Source organism: Mirounga leonina, unplaced genomic scaffold, assembly GCF_011800145.1.
Source record: "Mirounga leonina isolate KUSES-001 unplaced genomic scaffold, KU_Mleo_1.0 Mir_224, whole genome shotgun sequence".
Lineage (NCBI taxonomy): Eukaryota > Metazoa > Chordata > Mammalia > Carnivora > Phocidae > Mirounga > Mirounga leonina.
This window is the reverse complement of record NW_023270615.1, coordinates 10,334,186-10,350,582: the sequence shown is the minus strand read 5'-3', so window position 1 is coordinate 10,350,582 and position 16,397 is coordinate 10,334,186. Positions and strand designations below refer to the sequence as shown.

General features: G+C 43.4%; 1 protein-coding gene and 1 long non-coding RNA gene across 3 annotated transcripts in view; one reads left to right on the top strand and one right to left on the bottom strand.

Annotated features, from left to right (window-relative positions):
- Window positions 1–547: 547 nt before the first annotated feature.
- Window positions 548–4,809, bottom strand: TMEM252 (transmembrane protein 252). The gene is made up of 2 exons (XM_035029100.1): window positions 4,525–4,809; window positions 548–963 (listed from the first exon to the last, which is right to left on the bottom strand). The coding sequence occupies exons 1-2, from the start codon at window positions 4,800–4,802 to the stop codon at window positions 726–728; spliced, it is 516 nt and encodes a 171-aa protein (XP_034884991.1). The 5' UTR covers window positions 4,803–4,809; the 3' UTR covers window positions 548–725.
- A 6,867-nt stretch (window positions 4,810–11,676) lies between these two features.
- Window positions 11,677–16,397, top strand: part of LOC118026322 — a 46,974-nt gene continuing 42,253 nt past the window's right edge. The window contains exons 1-2 of one of the 2 annotated variants that reach the window (XR_004683528.1): window positions 11,677–13,079; window positions 15,948–16,070. This is a non-coding gene — a long non-coding RNA (uncharacterized LOC118026322). Of the gene's footprint in view, window positions 13,080–15,719; window positions 16,071–16,397 lie in introns of those variants that run through there. The other variant, XR_004683529.1, reaches the window with a different exon arrangement.

Genomic DNA, 16,397 nt, shown 5'->3' with positions numbered 1-16,397 from the left:
CCCTCTGAATTCTGTGTCTTATGGATTTTTAAGTATTCTGTCTGTCCCACTTGAGTCTCCAAGAAACCTTGTCATCTCTGCTGTACAACCAACCCGTTTTTAAGATATTCATTGAAAATTTTGTTTGAGCCATTTTGAAAGGACATATTATAGTTGTTTTCCACGTAGAAGTAAAATACACATAATTAAAATTAAGTAATATGAAGTAACATTCATGGCTTCCAAGAGCACATCTCCCACAATGCGAATTACAGTGTCACTCTGGTAATATGGTAAATGGGGAGAACTGTGACACCAGCCAACAAAACCCACAAATTAAACCACAATGACCCTTCGTTTCCAGCCTGCTTTCCTTCTGCGATTGTTGGGTGATGTAGTGCCTGAAGGCGCCTGGCTGCCCCTCGAGCAGCACCTATTCCTTCCCCCCTGGTGCTGAGGTGTGGGAGGGGGTTGAGTGAGAGCCAAAAGCGGTCCCAAAGCCCACCTGGGCTGGGGTTAGTGCGAATCCTTTGAAATGTTGCCGGCTGCTGACCACACCCTTCCGGAGCCCTTTCAGGCCAAGCACATCGGTCGAACTGCATGGCTGTCATCCCCAGCATCTCCTCGGTGAGCACTCCTGGGGGTCCCGGAAGACACTTTCCCTCCCATAGTCCAGTGGCCACGTTTATTATCAGCAGCTGTAGCCCATGAAGGTGCATCCTGAGCACGAGGGAGTGTCCCCTGCTTCAGCATCTCTGGCTCTGCCTCTCAACATCCTGCAATGGTGTGGCTGCCGGCACCCCGCCTGCTACAGACTCCTCGTAGGAAGGTGGGGCCTCGGGGTGGGCATCCGTTGCATCCTCGAATTCAAGGCCCATCTCTGTGTACAGAGGTGGAGGAACATCCAAGGCGTCTCCCTCTGCAGGACAAGGTTGCTTCTCGGCATCAAGACTCTCTTCATATGCAGGAGGGTAGAAATCTGGCCTGGGGATCAAAATGCCACAAGCGTACATGTGTTATTTAAGTGGTTAACGCCAAAGAGGCATATGCCTGCCTCTCTCAAATCACATTGTGTGAAGTGAAACTGTTAAGAAACATTGATTTTGAAACAGATGTACTTCTTCCCTGGCATCACCAGTTTTAAAAAAATGTGCCGCTCTTCCAGCAAAACCCTCCTTATCAGCCATCAGATGTGTGCCTCTATAGTCCTGTTTTTCCCAGTGGGTTATTCCAAGCTATTCCCTCTCTCTCCCTCATGGGAACCAGGGACTCTCAGTGTGAGATCGTCACCAGGGGGAGGGATGCGGGGGGGCCTCAGCTGCTCAACTTCCCTACACCCAGTTAGTCCATCCATGACCTTGTCCCCATTCACACACACCACATTCGTGCTCACTGTCTCAAATCCTCCTAGCCAACAAAATAATGAACGAAAACCAATGTATAAACTTGTCAAATCACTGTTAAACACCTGAACCCAATGTAGCATTGTGTGTCAACTATAGTCTAATAAAACTTTTTAAAAACCCAGCTCTTTGCTGTCTCCTCAACTGTATCGGTTGCTTCTCTTTCTTCTCACTCTTTCAAGTCTCAGCGACTAGTTTCCAAAAATACATACTCGTTTCTCAAACCATTTCAACCAACAACTTCATGTAGATTTCACTGGCCCCCCTTTCCATGCCAAAAGGTCAATGGCGAAAGGAGCCATTCATGCCAAAGGTGATGTATTCATTGGTCATCTTGCCCAATGCTGCTAATTGCTAAATCATTCTGGCTTCTCCACCATGAATGGGACTGGGGGTGGTGTGAGGTGAGGAAGAGTGAAGGCGAGCTTGATTGAGTTGTGTATTTATAGAGCGAATCCCTCAGTGCCCACAGGGAGTGTTTATGGTGCGTAACCACAACAGAACAGAGCCCACCACTTGTAGCCACAGCTCCATGCCAAATATTACCAGGCGCAAAGCCAGATAGCTGAGGGAGTGGTCTACTGTACGGCATAAATCTCAGCCTTCACTCAGAATAGCCAAGGCAGTGTCACGGGGCACACGTGTAAAGACATTGAAGACAGAAAGGTGAGCTGTTTCCCTGGAGTGATCTGAAAGGCTCCAGGACGACTGCCACCTGCCCCCAAATCCCATCCGGCTCTTCCAGTCCCATCTGCCCCTCCCCCACCATTTCGCATTCCCAGTGCCCTGAGGTCCACCATTGCACGCTCATTTGCTCTGATACCTCAATATGGGTCCCCATTTTGAATGCATATGCTTCTGAGAAATGCAACTTTTTCTTGACTGACTTCCTGGCCATTCTGGGTAAGCTGGGCATCTATTAGATGCAGTAGGAAGAGACAGTTCAATGGGGTGTCACGATAGCCATATCATGGATCCCTTTGAAATAACTTGGCATGGTGTGATGTTAGTAAATTTAAGCTGCCTCCTGTAGGCAATCAGGTACTCTTCTTTTTGAAAAGATTTTATTTATTTATTTGACAGAGAGCACAAGCAGGGGGAGCGGCAGGCAGAGGGAAAGGGAGAAGCAGACTCCCCGCTGAGCAAGGAGCCTGACAGAGGGGTCAATCCCAGGACCCTGGGATCATGACCTGAGCCAAAGGCAGATGCTTAACCGACTGAACGACCCGGGCGTCCCTGCAATCAGTTACTCTTATCAGGAATTCACACTCTGGAGGCAACCATCTAACATTTGTACAAGAAAAAAAAAAGTCACTCAAGAAGCACCATCCGTGATCACTTTAGTTATTTTAATCTTTTATCAAACCCAGAGACCTTGCCAGTTAGTATAATAAACATTGGAAATGGGGTTTGGTTATTGTAATTAGTATTTTATTAATTAGCATAATAATGTCACAAATCAACCGTCATGGGTAAAATTATTTATGTTCAAGATACGTGGAGTAGCTAAGATATTTTAGATGAAGAGGGCAGAAGAATTTATAGAGTCTTACAGCCTGTGTCTTGAGGATGATGCCTGAAGTTTTATCCCTAAATGGTCCTGTGTTCAGCCAAGAATTAGGAGGGTTTGGTTGTCTGATACTGACCATAAGGTGAACTGAATTTTGTTTTATTGTAGTGAAATATATATAACATTAGATTTACCACTGTGTACAGATCAGTGTACAGATCAGTGGCATTCTGTACCTTATCCCTCTCCAGAACTTTTCCATCATCCCAAATTGAAACTCTGTACTCAGTAAACAATGAGTCCCCATTCCCTCCTCCCTGCTGACCCCAATAACCACTGTTTGCTTTTTGGCTATGAATGAATTTCACTGCTCTAGATATCTCATGTAAGTGGAATCGTACAGTATTTGTCTTTTTGTGAACGGCTTCTTTTACTTAGTATAATGTCTTCAGTGTTCATCCATGCTCTAGCATGTGTCAGAACGTCCTTCCTTTTTGTGGCCGGATAATATTCCATTGTATGGATAGACCACGCTTTGTTTATCCACTCGTCCACTGGCGGACAAACGGGTTGTCTCCATCTTTTGGCTATCATGAGGAATACTGGTGTATGAACCCTGGTGTACAACTATCTGTTCAAGTTCCCACTTTTAATTCTTTTGTCTACATACCCAGAAGTAGAATTGCTGGATCAAATGGTAATTCTGTATTTAACCTCCATGCCATTTTCCATAAAATGATTGCTCCATTTTACACTCCCACCAGCAGTGCACAAGGTTTTGGACTTTTTTTTTTTAAGATTTTATTTATTTATTTCAGACAGAGAGAGAGCCAGAAAGAGCACAAGCGGTGGGGGGAAGGAGGGTGGCAGAGGGAGAAGCAGACTCCCAGCTGATCAGGGAGCCCAATGCAGGGCTCAATCCCATGACCCTGAGATCATGACCAAAGGCAGACGCTTAGCCAACTGAGCCACTTGGTCTCCCCTAGGTTTTGGATTTTTGTATATTCTCGCTAACACTTGTTGTTTTCTGTTTTTATAAGTAAGAGCCATCATAATGGGTATGAGGTGGTAAAGTTAACTGAATTACCACTGGAATGTTAACTGCCTTGCCTTGAATAAATCTGTCATGCAAGGTGTGATCAGAACACCTAGAAAGACAGTAAGCTGGGACCTTACTGAGTTCATGAAGAGGTTGCAGGACTCATTCAGTGCCTGTTTGTTCATACAATGCCATTTGTATGGCAGAATTTGGTCTGGAACTTCCTTTCCTTATAACCTGGTAGCTGGATTATGGGCAATAACTCACCACAACCTGCCTCTAAGGACAGCTTCCATGATACAAAAAAAGAACCTAAGAGTTGGGCCCCTTCTATTGGCTTAGGTAGGTTTTCAATGTGGGGAGAAGTGGTTTTTCAGATCTAAATACCCTCTACTTCATGGTTTTCCCCAGAGGCAACACCATTCTTCCTAAGGACTAAGCCCAGAGTAATTTCCCGACAGGAAAACTTCAGTTGGAGACATACAGCCCTGCAGGACATGGGTATTTCTCCACAGTGGGATTAAGTTCATTCTGCTTTTCCAGAATCCGGCCCCATTGCAGCCTTCCTCATCCTCTGGCCTCCCCGTACATACCTGTCGACTGTGGCCAGGGGAAGTGCCCCATGAGAAAGTTGTCTTCTGAGCACATGGGAGAACACCCCTTTGCTTTCCCTTGCCTGGTGGTAGGTGCTCCAGAACATTCCACTCAGAAGGATCACAAACCCCAGTGGCAGAAGCATATAGGCCAGGATCAGGTTCCCTTGACAGTTGAATATCCATTCTGAGGAAATGAAGAAGGCCCCCAGGCAGATCATCAGGAAGCCCATCAGGAGGGCAAGGGCACAGAGAACGAGACTAGTTCTGTTCTGCATCCCTGCTCCTTTGGAACTCTTCCACTCCCCTGCTTCCTCGCTCAGAGAGAATGCTGTCATTAGCCAGCTCGAAGCTTTATATGCTCTGGGACCAACTGGCCTTTGGACAATTAAGTGAAGCAGGCACTTAGAGGCTATTCATTAACCATTGGAAGTTACCGTAATATCCTTGGAGGATTAACCTAAAAACACAGCATTGTGTAATGCAGGAAGGAGTGGCTTCTCATTGTGGGCTTGCTCTTCTGAGCTGGGTGGGACCCTTAGCCAACCCCAGTTATGTGAGGGAAGGTCTCTCATCCTTTGATTAAAAGGGCACTCATCTCATAATCCCCATGGTGGGTAATTCCCCACTAATGCTAGAGAAATTAGTGTTTTTTTATGAACTAGCTATCTTCTTTGTGGTTTGGCAAGGGATCCTTTCCTGATTTCTTCTTTCTCTGTACGAAAGACATTTTTAAAGCTCCTAACAAGTTCATCTTGCCTCTCTCAATGGAACTCTATTGCCTTCACCCTATGTTACTGGAAAAATTCCCAGAGAAAAGCCCATGGGGTGAACTCTCTGATTCCTTCTCTGTTGAAAAGGAAATGAGCATCCACAGGAGGAGGAAAGAGAATTCTGTAGATAAGGATTGTAATAGAGTTTCGGGAATTTGGGGTGGGGATTTCTGGGATGGTTGCAGAAGACGATGATCTGGGGGCGCCTGTGTGGCTCAGTTGGTTAAGCGTCTGCCTAGGGCTCAGGTCATGATCCTAGGGTCCTGGGATGGAACCCTGTGTTGGGCTCTGTTTTTAGGAGGGAGTCTGTTTCTCCCTCTGCCCCTTCCCCCAGCTCGTGCTTGCTCATGCTTGCTCGTGCTCTCTTTCTCTCAAATAAATAAATAAAAATCTTAAAAAAAAAAAAAAGCGATGATCTAGTGACTTCTCTGTTCCTGGTTTTGTATCTTTTCCATTGTTGGGCCCAGATGTTGAGATCCTAGAGTCATTTCTGGTTAACACATAGGTGTTCGATAAAAATTTTTGCTTATTGCTCAACTGCTGGCAACCATTCTTGGCTTACCTTTCCTGCTCTCACGAAAAGCACAGGTATTTAATGAAAGAGCGTTCCCTAAAATGTGTAGCATGTTTCCACCTCCAAGCAAAGCAAATCAACACATATGTGAGAAACACCACTTTTCAATCCCCACCCTCCCTCACACACACCTTAGAGTTGCATGAGGCACGCTAGCATATTAAAAGCTCTGACAAGTCCTACAAACCTTTCCCCCTCAGAAAACACATCTGAAGTGAAATTTGTTTTGGTAGCTGCCGCTAAAAAAATGTTCCCTGTCCTCTTCCCTGCACCATCTGCTTCTCTGCAGCATTGCCTCAAAAAAATCTTTACAGAACCACCTTCTGTTTCCTGTCTGGAATTTGTTTCCTTCATCTTGACTGTCTTTGGTTATAGACACCCTATTCCAGATCTGGTTCATGCCCTGATTCCTTCCCTTTTTTTATGTGATGTTTTGGCATGTCCCTGCCAAAATTCTCCAGGGACTCTGGGTCACTTTTGTGCAGAGAGATTATCTTCAGTCCCTCTTTGCCACTCCTCTACCCCACTACTCCATTGCTACTATTCCATTTACTTTCCCGATGGAAAAAGGAATTCTTTGTGCGGTGCCCTGGTGGTGCCATGTACACCCTTTAACCGTATCCCCACCATCTCTTTAACTCTACCTTCATGTTATGGGCTAAGAGAGAGAGAGACACTGGATCAAAAATGATATAAGGCACTTCCCTATTTCGCCTCCTAACCTCTACCTTTATTAGCTTCAATACTTACCCTGATCTACTTTCATCTAGTCTTGATATTATCCTTGCAATCTGAAAACAACCCTTTCTCCCTCCTTTTCCAATTGGTCTTGAGATTTTCAGATTTCTAAGATGGCCCCTGATGATCCCTCCCTGCCTTCTGGTATCTGTGTCCCCTGGAATGCGGGCTGGACATACTGAGAGTAGGCTAGATATAGTGACTTGATTCTAACCAATAGAATATGATGGGATGTCACTTCTGTGATTAGGTTGCAAAAGATTGTAACTTTGTCTCACTAGCAGACCCTTCCTATTGTCCTCATGGCTCATACCCTTTGAAGAAGGAAGCTGTCAGAGAGGCCCATACGACAAGGAACTAAGGGCAACTTGTGGCCAACAGCCAGTGAAGAACTGAGGACCTTAGTCCATCAGCCCTTGAAGAACCACTTCCTGCCAACTATCATGGGATCTTGAAATCAAATCCTTGCCCAGTTGAGCCTTGAGATGACTATACCCTAAGCGATAGCTTGCTTGAGAGACCTCGAAGTCAAAGACCCAGCTATGTCATGCCCAGATTCCTGTCCCACAGAAATTGTGAGATGATGGGTGTATGTTGTTTTAAGTTGCTATGTTTTGTGGCAATTTGTTAGGCAGCAATAGATAATCCAAACAGCTCCTTGGGACTTGGAAACCAAAGGGGACAATTGGGGTTAAGCGTTTGCGTAGTATCTGGCATATAGAACTCGTCCAGTGAAGGTCAGCTATAGTCATGCTCACCATTATTGTTATTGTCATTAATGCTGTAATTCCAAAGAGCTGAGAAAGACCCAGGATTTCCAACTGAAAGATCTGCACTAGGAGTTGGGCCCCAAGAGCAGGTAAGTGGAGGTAAGGAGTAAGGAGGGTAGCACTCTTGATGAGGACTGCCCACCCATAGGGTGGGGCTTCTTTGTTTTAAACCAAAACTGGAAGATGAACCAGACTGGGCATTATAATAGGTCGAGCCTAGTTCTTGTGATCACACAAGTATTTGAGCAAGTATCTCTGTTCTTTCCCTCCTCCAGTTCCAGTGAAGGATAACCAGTGCCCTACAGTTTGTCAGATGGGTTCTCCCCCTCCAGTACCCTTTATGGAGGTCATTACCTGTCATTCCAGAGCAGTGCTTTTTTTTTTTTAATCAGTGATGGTTTTTTGTTTGTTTTGGTGAGAAATTGGGTAGGAAAGAGCAAGATCCAGGAGCTAGCAGGAGGATGAAAAGACTTAGTTACTTTATATAAAATAAAGAGCAAGATCCTGGGCTCAGAATAGTTGAGGAGCTTATCTGGGATGAGGTGGGGCATCAAGGAGAAAGTACAGGAGGATCTGTAGTTTACGAAGAAAGTAGATGAGACAGGGAAAAATATCAATATGGAAATATGAAATATGGCTGGAAACCACGTGTCTCCATGATGGTTGAGACATCCTTGTGAAAGATTAATGTTGAAGTTACGTTTTCCTGTTTGTGTTATTATTATTAAATATATAAATTATTAAATAATTATATATATTTTTACTCTGACTCTGCCTCAGTCCTGAAGCACATGCATTACTGCTCTCTGAGCATGATTCCCCTTTGATGCCTCAAAAGTGGTGATAGTGACATAGCACAAACATTGAGGGAAAGTACCCTGGTCTTCATCAGTCTGAAAGGGGTAGAACCCCAAGCAGAAGGCCAGTTGTAATGACAGAAGAGAAAAGCAGGCCACATCCTCAGGGTTGGGGAAAAGTGAAAAGAATTCAGTAAAGAGCCGGTCCCACACCAAAACATCACCTTAAAGAGTCAGTTTCAGGACACCTTTGAGCCTTTGGCTGGGCTTCCTTAGGTTCTGCCTTACCTTCTAGGTCTACCTCGACCCCCAGGCCAATGTTCCTGTTCTTGTCCGCCTCACCACTCCCAGGGCTGAGTGTGAGAATGAGGGGCCAATAACAGTGATTTCATTTAAAGGTGGAGAAACTGAGAAAGAGGTTCCTTTTTTTTTTAAATTTTTATTGTTATGTTAATCACCATACATTACATCATTAGTTTTAGATGTAGTGTTCCCTGATTCATTGTTTGTGCATAACACCCAGTGCTCCATGCAGAACGTGCCCTCTTTAATACCCATCACCAGGCTAACCCATCCTCCCACGCCTCTCCCCTCCAGAACCCTCAGTTTGTTTTTCAGAATCCATCATCTCTCATGGTTCATCTCCCCCTCCGATTTCCGTCCCCTTCATCCTTCCCCCCCCTTTTTTTTCTTAACATATACTGCATTATTTGTTTCAGAGGTACAGATCTGAGATTCAATGGTCTTGCACAATTCACAGCGCTTACCAGAGCACATATCCTCCCCAGTGTCTATCACCTAGTCACCCCATCCCTCCCACCCTACCCCCCACTCCAGCAACCCTCAGTTTGTTTCCTGAGATTAAGAATTCCTCATATCAGTGAGGTCATACGATACATGTCTTTCTCTGTTTGACATATTTCGCTCAGCATAATACCCTCCAGTTGCATCCACGTCGTTGCAAATGGCAAGATCTCATTCCTTTTGATGGCTGCGTAATATTCCATTGTATATATATACCACATCTTCTTTGTCCATTCATCTGTCAATGGACATCTTGGCTCTTTCCACAGTTTGGCTAATGTGCACATTCCTGCTATAAACATCGGGGTGCACGTACCCCTTTGGATCCCTACATTTGTATCTTTGGGGTAAATACCCAGTAGTGCAATTGCTGGGTCGTAGGGTAGCTCTATTTTCAACTTTTTGAGGAACCTCCATACTGTTTTCCAGAGTGGCTGCACCAGCTTGCATTCCCACCAACAGTGTAGGAGGGTTCCCCGAGAAAGAGGTTTCTGAGTCACCTAAGTTCATATAGACAGCTCAGGACTGATAGGAAAAAGAATGTCCTGGAAAAGTATGGACAGAGGCCCACCTTCGATAGAGAAATATTCTGGGACCCAGTAGAAGCCAAGCCATAGTCCTGCTGTCCCAATGCCCCATCAAGAGATCCATCTAGGAAATGTCTTGCTTTTAAACCAGTTTATTTATTCATTATTATAATTCTTAAAAATTCACCAATCAGCAAAAGTGCCTGACTTGGCAATAGGCAGTAATATGTTATTTGGTTGACAGCCAAACTGTCTTGAAACATAATTACTCTTTCAACACTGTTCCTTTGAGCATGACTGACCCATGAGTGCTTCTGAACATTGAGTGCAGCCGAGTTCCAAGCACTGTTTTGCCTGAAACCTCCCCCTTCTTTCGGACTGCCCTGTGTAATGCGTAAATGCCTTGGAGGTTCTAACTGCACTCCAGCCTTTGTTCACTGGACACATGGGCCAGTGCCCTTCTCTTGAAAACAGAAAAATCGTATTGCTTTGGATGAGAAGCCAGTGGGGACTTTGGAAGGAAGCTAATGGTGTGTAGAAGCTGTTGCATAGGAGGGATCAAGAGCTGAGGGAGAGAGGCCAGATTCCAGAAGGTTACTTTGGTTTAGGAAGTGAGGCCTTGTGGGAGGTGGGGAAGGTGAGCATGTGCGTAACCAACCATGTCACCCCGGTCTACTTTCATGGTGGTGATTACTGAGTGATTTCTGGATTAGCCTTTCACACGTGTGGGTTCACTGAGCACTGGTCACTTCCTTCTCCTTGTTTTCTTTGCTTTTGAACCTTTCCCCCCACCTCTCTTTTTCTCCTCACTCACTCAGGAAGATTTACATGAAGGCATTTTTGGGTTGGCAGAGAATAAACAGCTTCTCAGAAAATGTGTGGCACCATGCGGTAAAGTGATATTAGACCAGCACATGAGGTTCATACTCACTGTGAAATGAACCTAGTGAGTCTCTAGGAAAGAGAACACCAAACAAGGCCAGGACTGGTGAGGGCTGTGAGGTACTCACTCAAAGTAAAAAATTTATGGGGTGCCAAAACACTTAGTAATCAAGATAAATCATATTTTTGAACAATGTTTTTAAAAAATCAAATTGGCAAACCATGGCTCATGAGCCGGCCACCTATTTCTGCAAGTGAAGTTTCAGTGAGGAAATTGAGTCATGTCTATGGACCAAGCAAGAAGACAAATTCCATTCTAGAAGGAGTTCAGCTTCCAACTTAATCCACAGATCAGCCAGAAAAGATGTAATTTCTTTGCAGATCTGTGGAAAACTGAAAAGAGACCATAGCCACTTTGGATCAGAGCAGAAGCTTAAGGCAGGGCAGAATTGGACGACCTGCTTTTCCATCACTTGGCGTGATGGTCAATGACTTGTAAATATGATATGGGTTCTGGGTTCCACCTCATGAAATTTTCTTTAATATTGAACTTCTGTTGCAAACAATGACAACCCAGCAGCAATGAGCATCCTCAGATTATTGTCTCTATCGACCATCCCACCAAAAAACCCAAACATCTTCGTAGAAGTGGCTGGTTCTAGGGCTCGGGCAGAAGACCCAGGAGATGTAATGTTGAACAGGAAAGCAAGGAAGTAAACGAGCACTCCAGAAGTTATGCCTAAGAGGTGCAGGAGCCACCTTGAAGGGGTCTCTGCTAGCTCAGGGTTTCTGATCCTCTGCACTATTCACATTTTGAGCCAAATAATCCTGTGCAGTAGGGACTCTCTTGTGCATGTGCAGTATTTAATAGCAACCCTGGCCACTGTCTACCCACCAGATACCTAGTCGTGGAAATCAATAATGTCTACAGGCATTGCTAAATGTCTCCTAGGGATCAAAATGGCCCTCGGTTGAGGAACACTGCACCAGCCCAAGATGAGACGATCTGAGCACCAAAATTTCAGAAACTGAAATAAATGGAAACAAATAAAATACACAGACATCCACAAGTTCATTATATCTCTTCAATACTAAACAACAGTCATCTCTGATTTTTTTTTTTTTTGTCATGTCCTATCTATTCCCTTTGTTCCCTCCTTTATCAACTCTTTAGATCCATGTGGGAGCTTTTGGAAATTTCTTTATCTCTCCACTGCCTTCTGGAAGAGCCCCTTAGCCAAATGTTCCAGCTCATTAGTTTAATATTCATCTGTGCCCATTTGGTTATTCAGCTCAGTTTTTAAGGAATGATGATTATATTTTTCATAATCTAGAAGCCTGAGTGTTTCTTTCACATGGCTGCTTTTCTATTTTATGGCTGCAGTAATCATCCCAGCGAATGAAAGCTCTCATGATAGGTGCCAACTTTAAGGGTGTGTTGAGTAGAATCTTGCAGGTGTGCAGGTAGATGATTTTGGTTTGGGAGGTTTCTCTGCCCAGCATGTGAGATCTAGGAACCTCTCATATCAGAAGCATCTCACACTCTCTTTTTCTTGTCACTTCTTCCCACTGTGATTCCTACTGTTGTATGTGTAGAGTTATCAAGTTCTGCTCTACTTCTCTGTCCAGAGTCAGCCCTTCTGATAGGACAGGCCCAGGTTCAATGTCTAAAGCAGTAATGAGGCTTTAACATGGAAGCAAACACCACTGTTTCCAGACGTTCGGCATATGAGGGACGTGGGCAGATCATGAAAGGCCCAGGAGTTCGTAATGCAATCTTTTAATTTATTGACCAGATAATGATTGACAGGGCCCCTCCCTACACTGTACCAGTTAACCCTGACCTTGAAGTTCCTCTAGTTAGTGTACAAATAGCTCTTACCTTTGTAGTATCCTTTTTATGACTTTTTTAAAGCTTTTATTGCTTTGTCCATTCAATTTTCTTTGTTGTGTTTTCCAAGAAATTGTCAAATTTTCTGATCTTCGATTGTAAGTTTTCTTGTTTGGCATTCCAGTGGAATTCAGGGAGGGAGGAAAAGTAGACAGGTGTGCTCAGTCTGCCAATCTGATCCCAAGTTTTTCTGAGTGTATAAGGACGTGAGTGGATATTATTTACAAAATTAGGATCAGGCTATCTATGTAATTTTGTATTTTACTATTTTTAGTAGAACAACATATGTTCTTGGAAACATTATTTTTCATGATTGCACATTTTTGTTTTGTTTTTTAAAGACTTGATTTATTTAGAGAGAGAGCACGTGTGTGTGAGTGGGGGGAGAGGCAGAGAAAGAAGGAAGAGAGAATCTCAAGCACACTCCATGCTGAGTGTGGAGCCTGACGCAGGGCTCGATCCCACAACCCTGAGATCATGACCTGAGCCAAAATCAAGCGTTAGGTGCTTAACCGACTGAGCCACCCAGGCACCCCGTCATGATTGCATGTTTTGAATGAGCCTTCATAGTTCATCAGGCTGGACTATAATTACTAATTTTCTTTATTTCTTCAGCACTGAATAATAAGGTCGTTAAGGACAGAGAAAAATGTCATCCTAAAGACTAACTGAGATATCTACCATGTAGTAGCTCTATTAGTGCTCCTAACTCAATCTGATTTTTTTGTCTTTCAGTTGAATAGGTCAGAACCAAAGCAGAGACTTGGGATAGGAGATGAAGGGAGACACAGGAAAGAAGGTTAGTTTGGAAGCAGAGAAGACTAATAGAGGCATTCTTGTCTTCTGACTTGATTTCCCCCTGTCCTACTTTTTGGTTCTAGTGCACAAGTGAATCCTAGTTGGGAAATACGGATGTTCAGCCTTTCCTTCCTCTTATCAAAGCCCTAGAAATAAGAACCTATTTTTGGAATACAGTGTTTCTTTCAGCACGTATCAAAATATGTATAAAGTATTTCGGAGGGGATGTGTTTCTACATTACAGGTTAACAAGTCTAAAGATGATGTGCATCTCTCCAAGTTGCTATTTACTGTCCCAGAAGGATGAGTCATTCTCTGTTTACACTGAGGGACTGAAGTTATGTCTGTTCACAGCCAGGAGTGTAATCAAGTTGTGAAAATGCCATGCCAGTAAGTTCTCAGGGGATTGTGACATGCAGAGTATTAGAAACCTTTATTTAAGTGTATTGGGATGAAGAGTTCAGTACACTTGAGCGAGTGTTGGAAATCAAGGCAAAAGACAACACTGTGTTCACAGAAAAGATTTGTCATCGACCCAGGATAATTTTTCAAATTTTATAAATATAACTGAGATTGTCACAAGCAGATGAGTCCCCTTTTCTATCCACAAAAACTGAAAAACAAATCCAGGGTCTTATTTCTCTCTCTCTTTTTTTTTTCAATATATCTATTTAATGTGAGTCACCAGTGTCTAGTACAGACTAGAAAAATGAATAATTCATTAAAACCAGTCCTATTTTTCAATGAGAAACTGAGATTTAATTATAAATTACTATCTCAACACATACAGTAGCCTCCCACACTTTTCCAAAAAAATCAATAAGGGCCCAAATTTGTTTATTTCTTGAAAGACGAGTGAAAGAAGGATGGAGGGACATCTTGCCCCTGGTCCATAGGAAGGGAATAACTTGGTTTAAATTGAAATATGTATAGTTTCTCACATTTCTCACTTTTCACATGGCTGGATGTGAAAAACATATCTAAAACAATTGTAATTGTAATGTGTTGAGTTCCACCATGTGCCAGGTACCATTCATTTATTATCTTTAATTCTCACAACAACATTGCAAGATAAATATATGCTCCCACTGGGATTGGAGGAGGCTGATTCTGCGGAGGACCAGCAGCCAAGGTCATTTAGAGCCAGTCTGCAAACCGACAGCTAGCTGGCTCCATATCCTATCTATATCCTATCTATCCTACCTAGATATCCTATCTATATCTATCTATATCCTATCTTCATCTTACCTTACTGATGCTTCTCTTGACAACTGACGTTAAGGCTGGCAATTTTACTTGGTTAGGTTACAATTGATAAAATTATGAACTGCTCTTTCTAATGGATTTTTAAAAAAATTATAGACTTGCGGTATTTATTGATCACCTACCATTTATAAGTGTATCACTCAGCATAGGCTAGGCTTTGCTTCATAATTTTTCTTCACAACCGGAGATGTCAGTGAGTTTAAATAATGAAAATTTATTTCTTGTTCACTCAACATGTCCATCATGGGTCAGCTGGGGCTCTGCTATAAGTTGACATTATCCCAGCAGAGGGAGGAGCTCTTCTCCAAAACATGCACAGTCACAACGGCCAAGAGAAAAGACAACGCTGAAGGGTCTTGCATTGGTCATTAGAATTTTGGCCCAAGGGGTCACACACTGCTTTACATACAACTCAGTGGTGACAATGGACTACATGTCTCTAACCAACCATAGGGGTCCAAGAAGGGCAAACCTACTAGGCCCAGAAGACTCTAATAGAAATAGTTAGTGAGCAGCACTAACTGTATCAACAGGTATGCAGCTAGGTGCTGGGAGGAACACAAAGAATAAGACATGGTCTTTGCTCTTAGAAAGCTTACTGTTGAGACAGGAAAAAAAAAAGCTACCTTAATGCAAAGAAGAGTAAGTGCCAAACTAGTAGAAGCATTGTGTGAGAGGAATATAGAGGAAAGAGTTCGTTTTTAATTGATTTAATTCCCTTGTTAATTTTAAGTGGCAAGAAGCCTTTGCAGGGAAGAATACAGATGAGCTTTAAAAGCTTGAAGGGTTTCAAAACATCGAAGGATATTTTAGGGAGAAAGCTATTCCAACTAAGGGAACTGCGTGAAAGGGGTTGGCATGTTCAAGCAAAGATGGGTATAGTGGTGGGAAAGGAGAGACAGGTGGGTAAGATGAGCAGTGAAATCAAGGACAGAAAAAGCCACTTGGAGGCAGATCGGGGAAGTGTCTGCGCCACATAAGGAAACTGTGCCTTTATACTGAGGTTGCTATATTTAATCAGAACCATCTCAGAGACTCTGAGATGAATCGATGTTGTCTCAAATGAATTGCCATCTTGACATATTCACCATTCTTAGAAGGGTACGTTCTCATGCCACTTAGAGTAAAATAATAACACTGTCAGAGCAGAGCGCCTGGTATGTAACAGGTGATCAATAAAGTTGGAGGAATGAATGAGGAGGAAGCAATTTGAGAAAGGCCTATGCATTAATCCTTTGACAGTCAAATTCTGAGTATCCCACCAATTTTTTTAAGTAGGCTCCACACCCAGCGTGGAGCCCATTGTGGGGCTTGAACTCACGACCCTGAGATCAAGACCTGAGCTGAGATCAAGAGTTGGAAGCTCAACCTACGGAACCACACAGGTGCCCCAACACCTATTTTTTTTAAACAAAGAATGAAAATTCCTGAAGAGAGCTGTTCGTTTTAAGCCTCAGTAAAGTGTCATCCAATTCTATATGCTTAATGCCTTCTCTGTCTTCCTTTCTTCACCTAAGGTATGTCGATTCTTTTAACATTTCCTTTTAGGTTCAATGCTCCAATTCTTTAACTAAATTTGTCTTTTCTCTGCAATTTTTTCTAGGCCCTCTGTGTGTCTCAGGATCTCAGAGCCTCCAATTCTGGACAAAGTCACTAAATGAGAGCTTGCCCCAACCCTTCAGATCTGCTGGGACCTCGGGGAGAGGGTTACCCCCACTGCTTGTAGGTAGGAGTTCTCATCTCAAGTCTACAATCCTATAGACTCAGTAAAAGGAACTATAGTAGGAAACAAACAAAATTTAAAAAACAAACAGAACCCACCAATCCTGCCTAGGGCTGTTCAAGAATATAGAACTTTCCAGCAGCCAAGGGACGTTGTCAGCCCTGGGCTAGGATTTTACACCTTACGGGAACAGAACAGGGTGACCTGAAGGAATAATATTGATGGCTTGAGTTGGTCACAGCCGGGAGCTCGCTGTGTTTATCCTAAAACACTGCTCTGCTTCCTTATGCAGAAAATAAAAAGAGGATCTGTTGGGTCAATTAAGCAAAA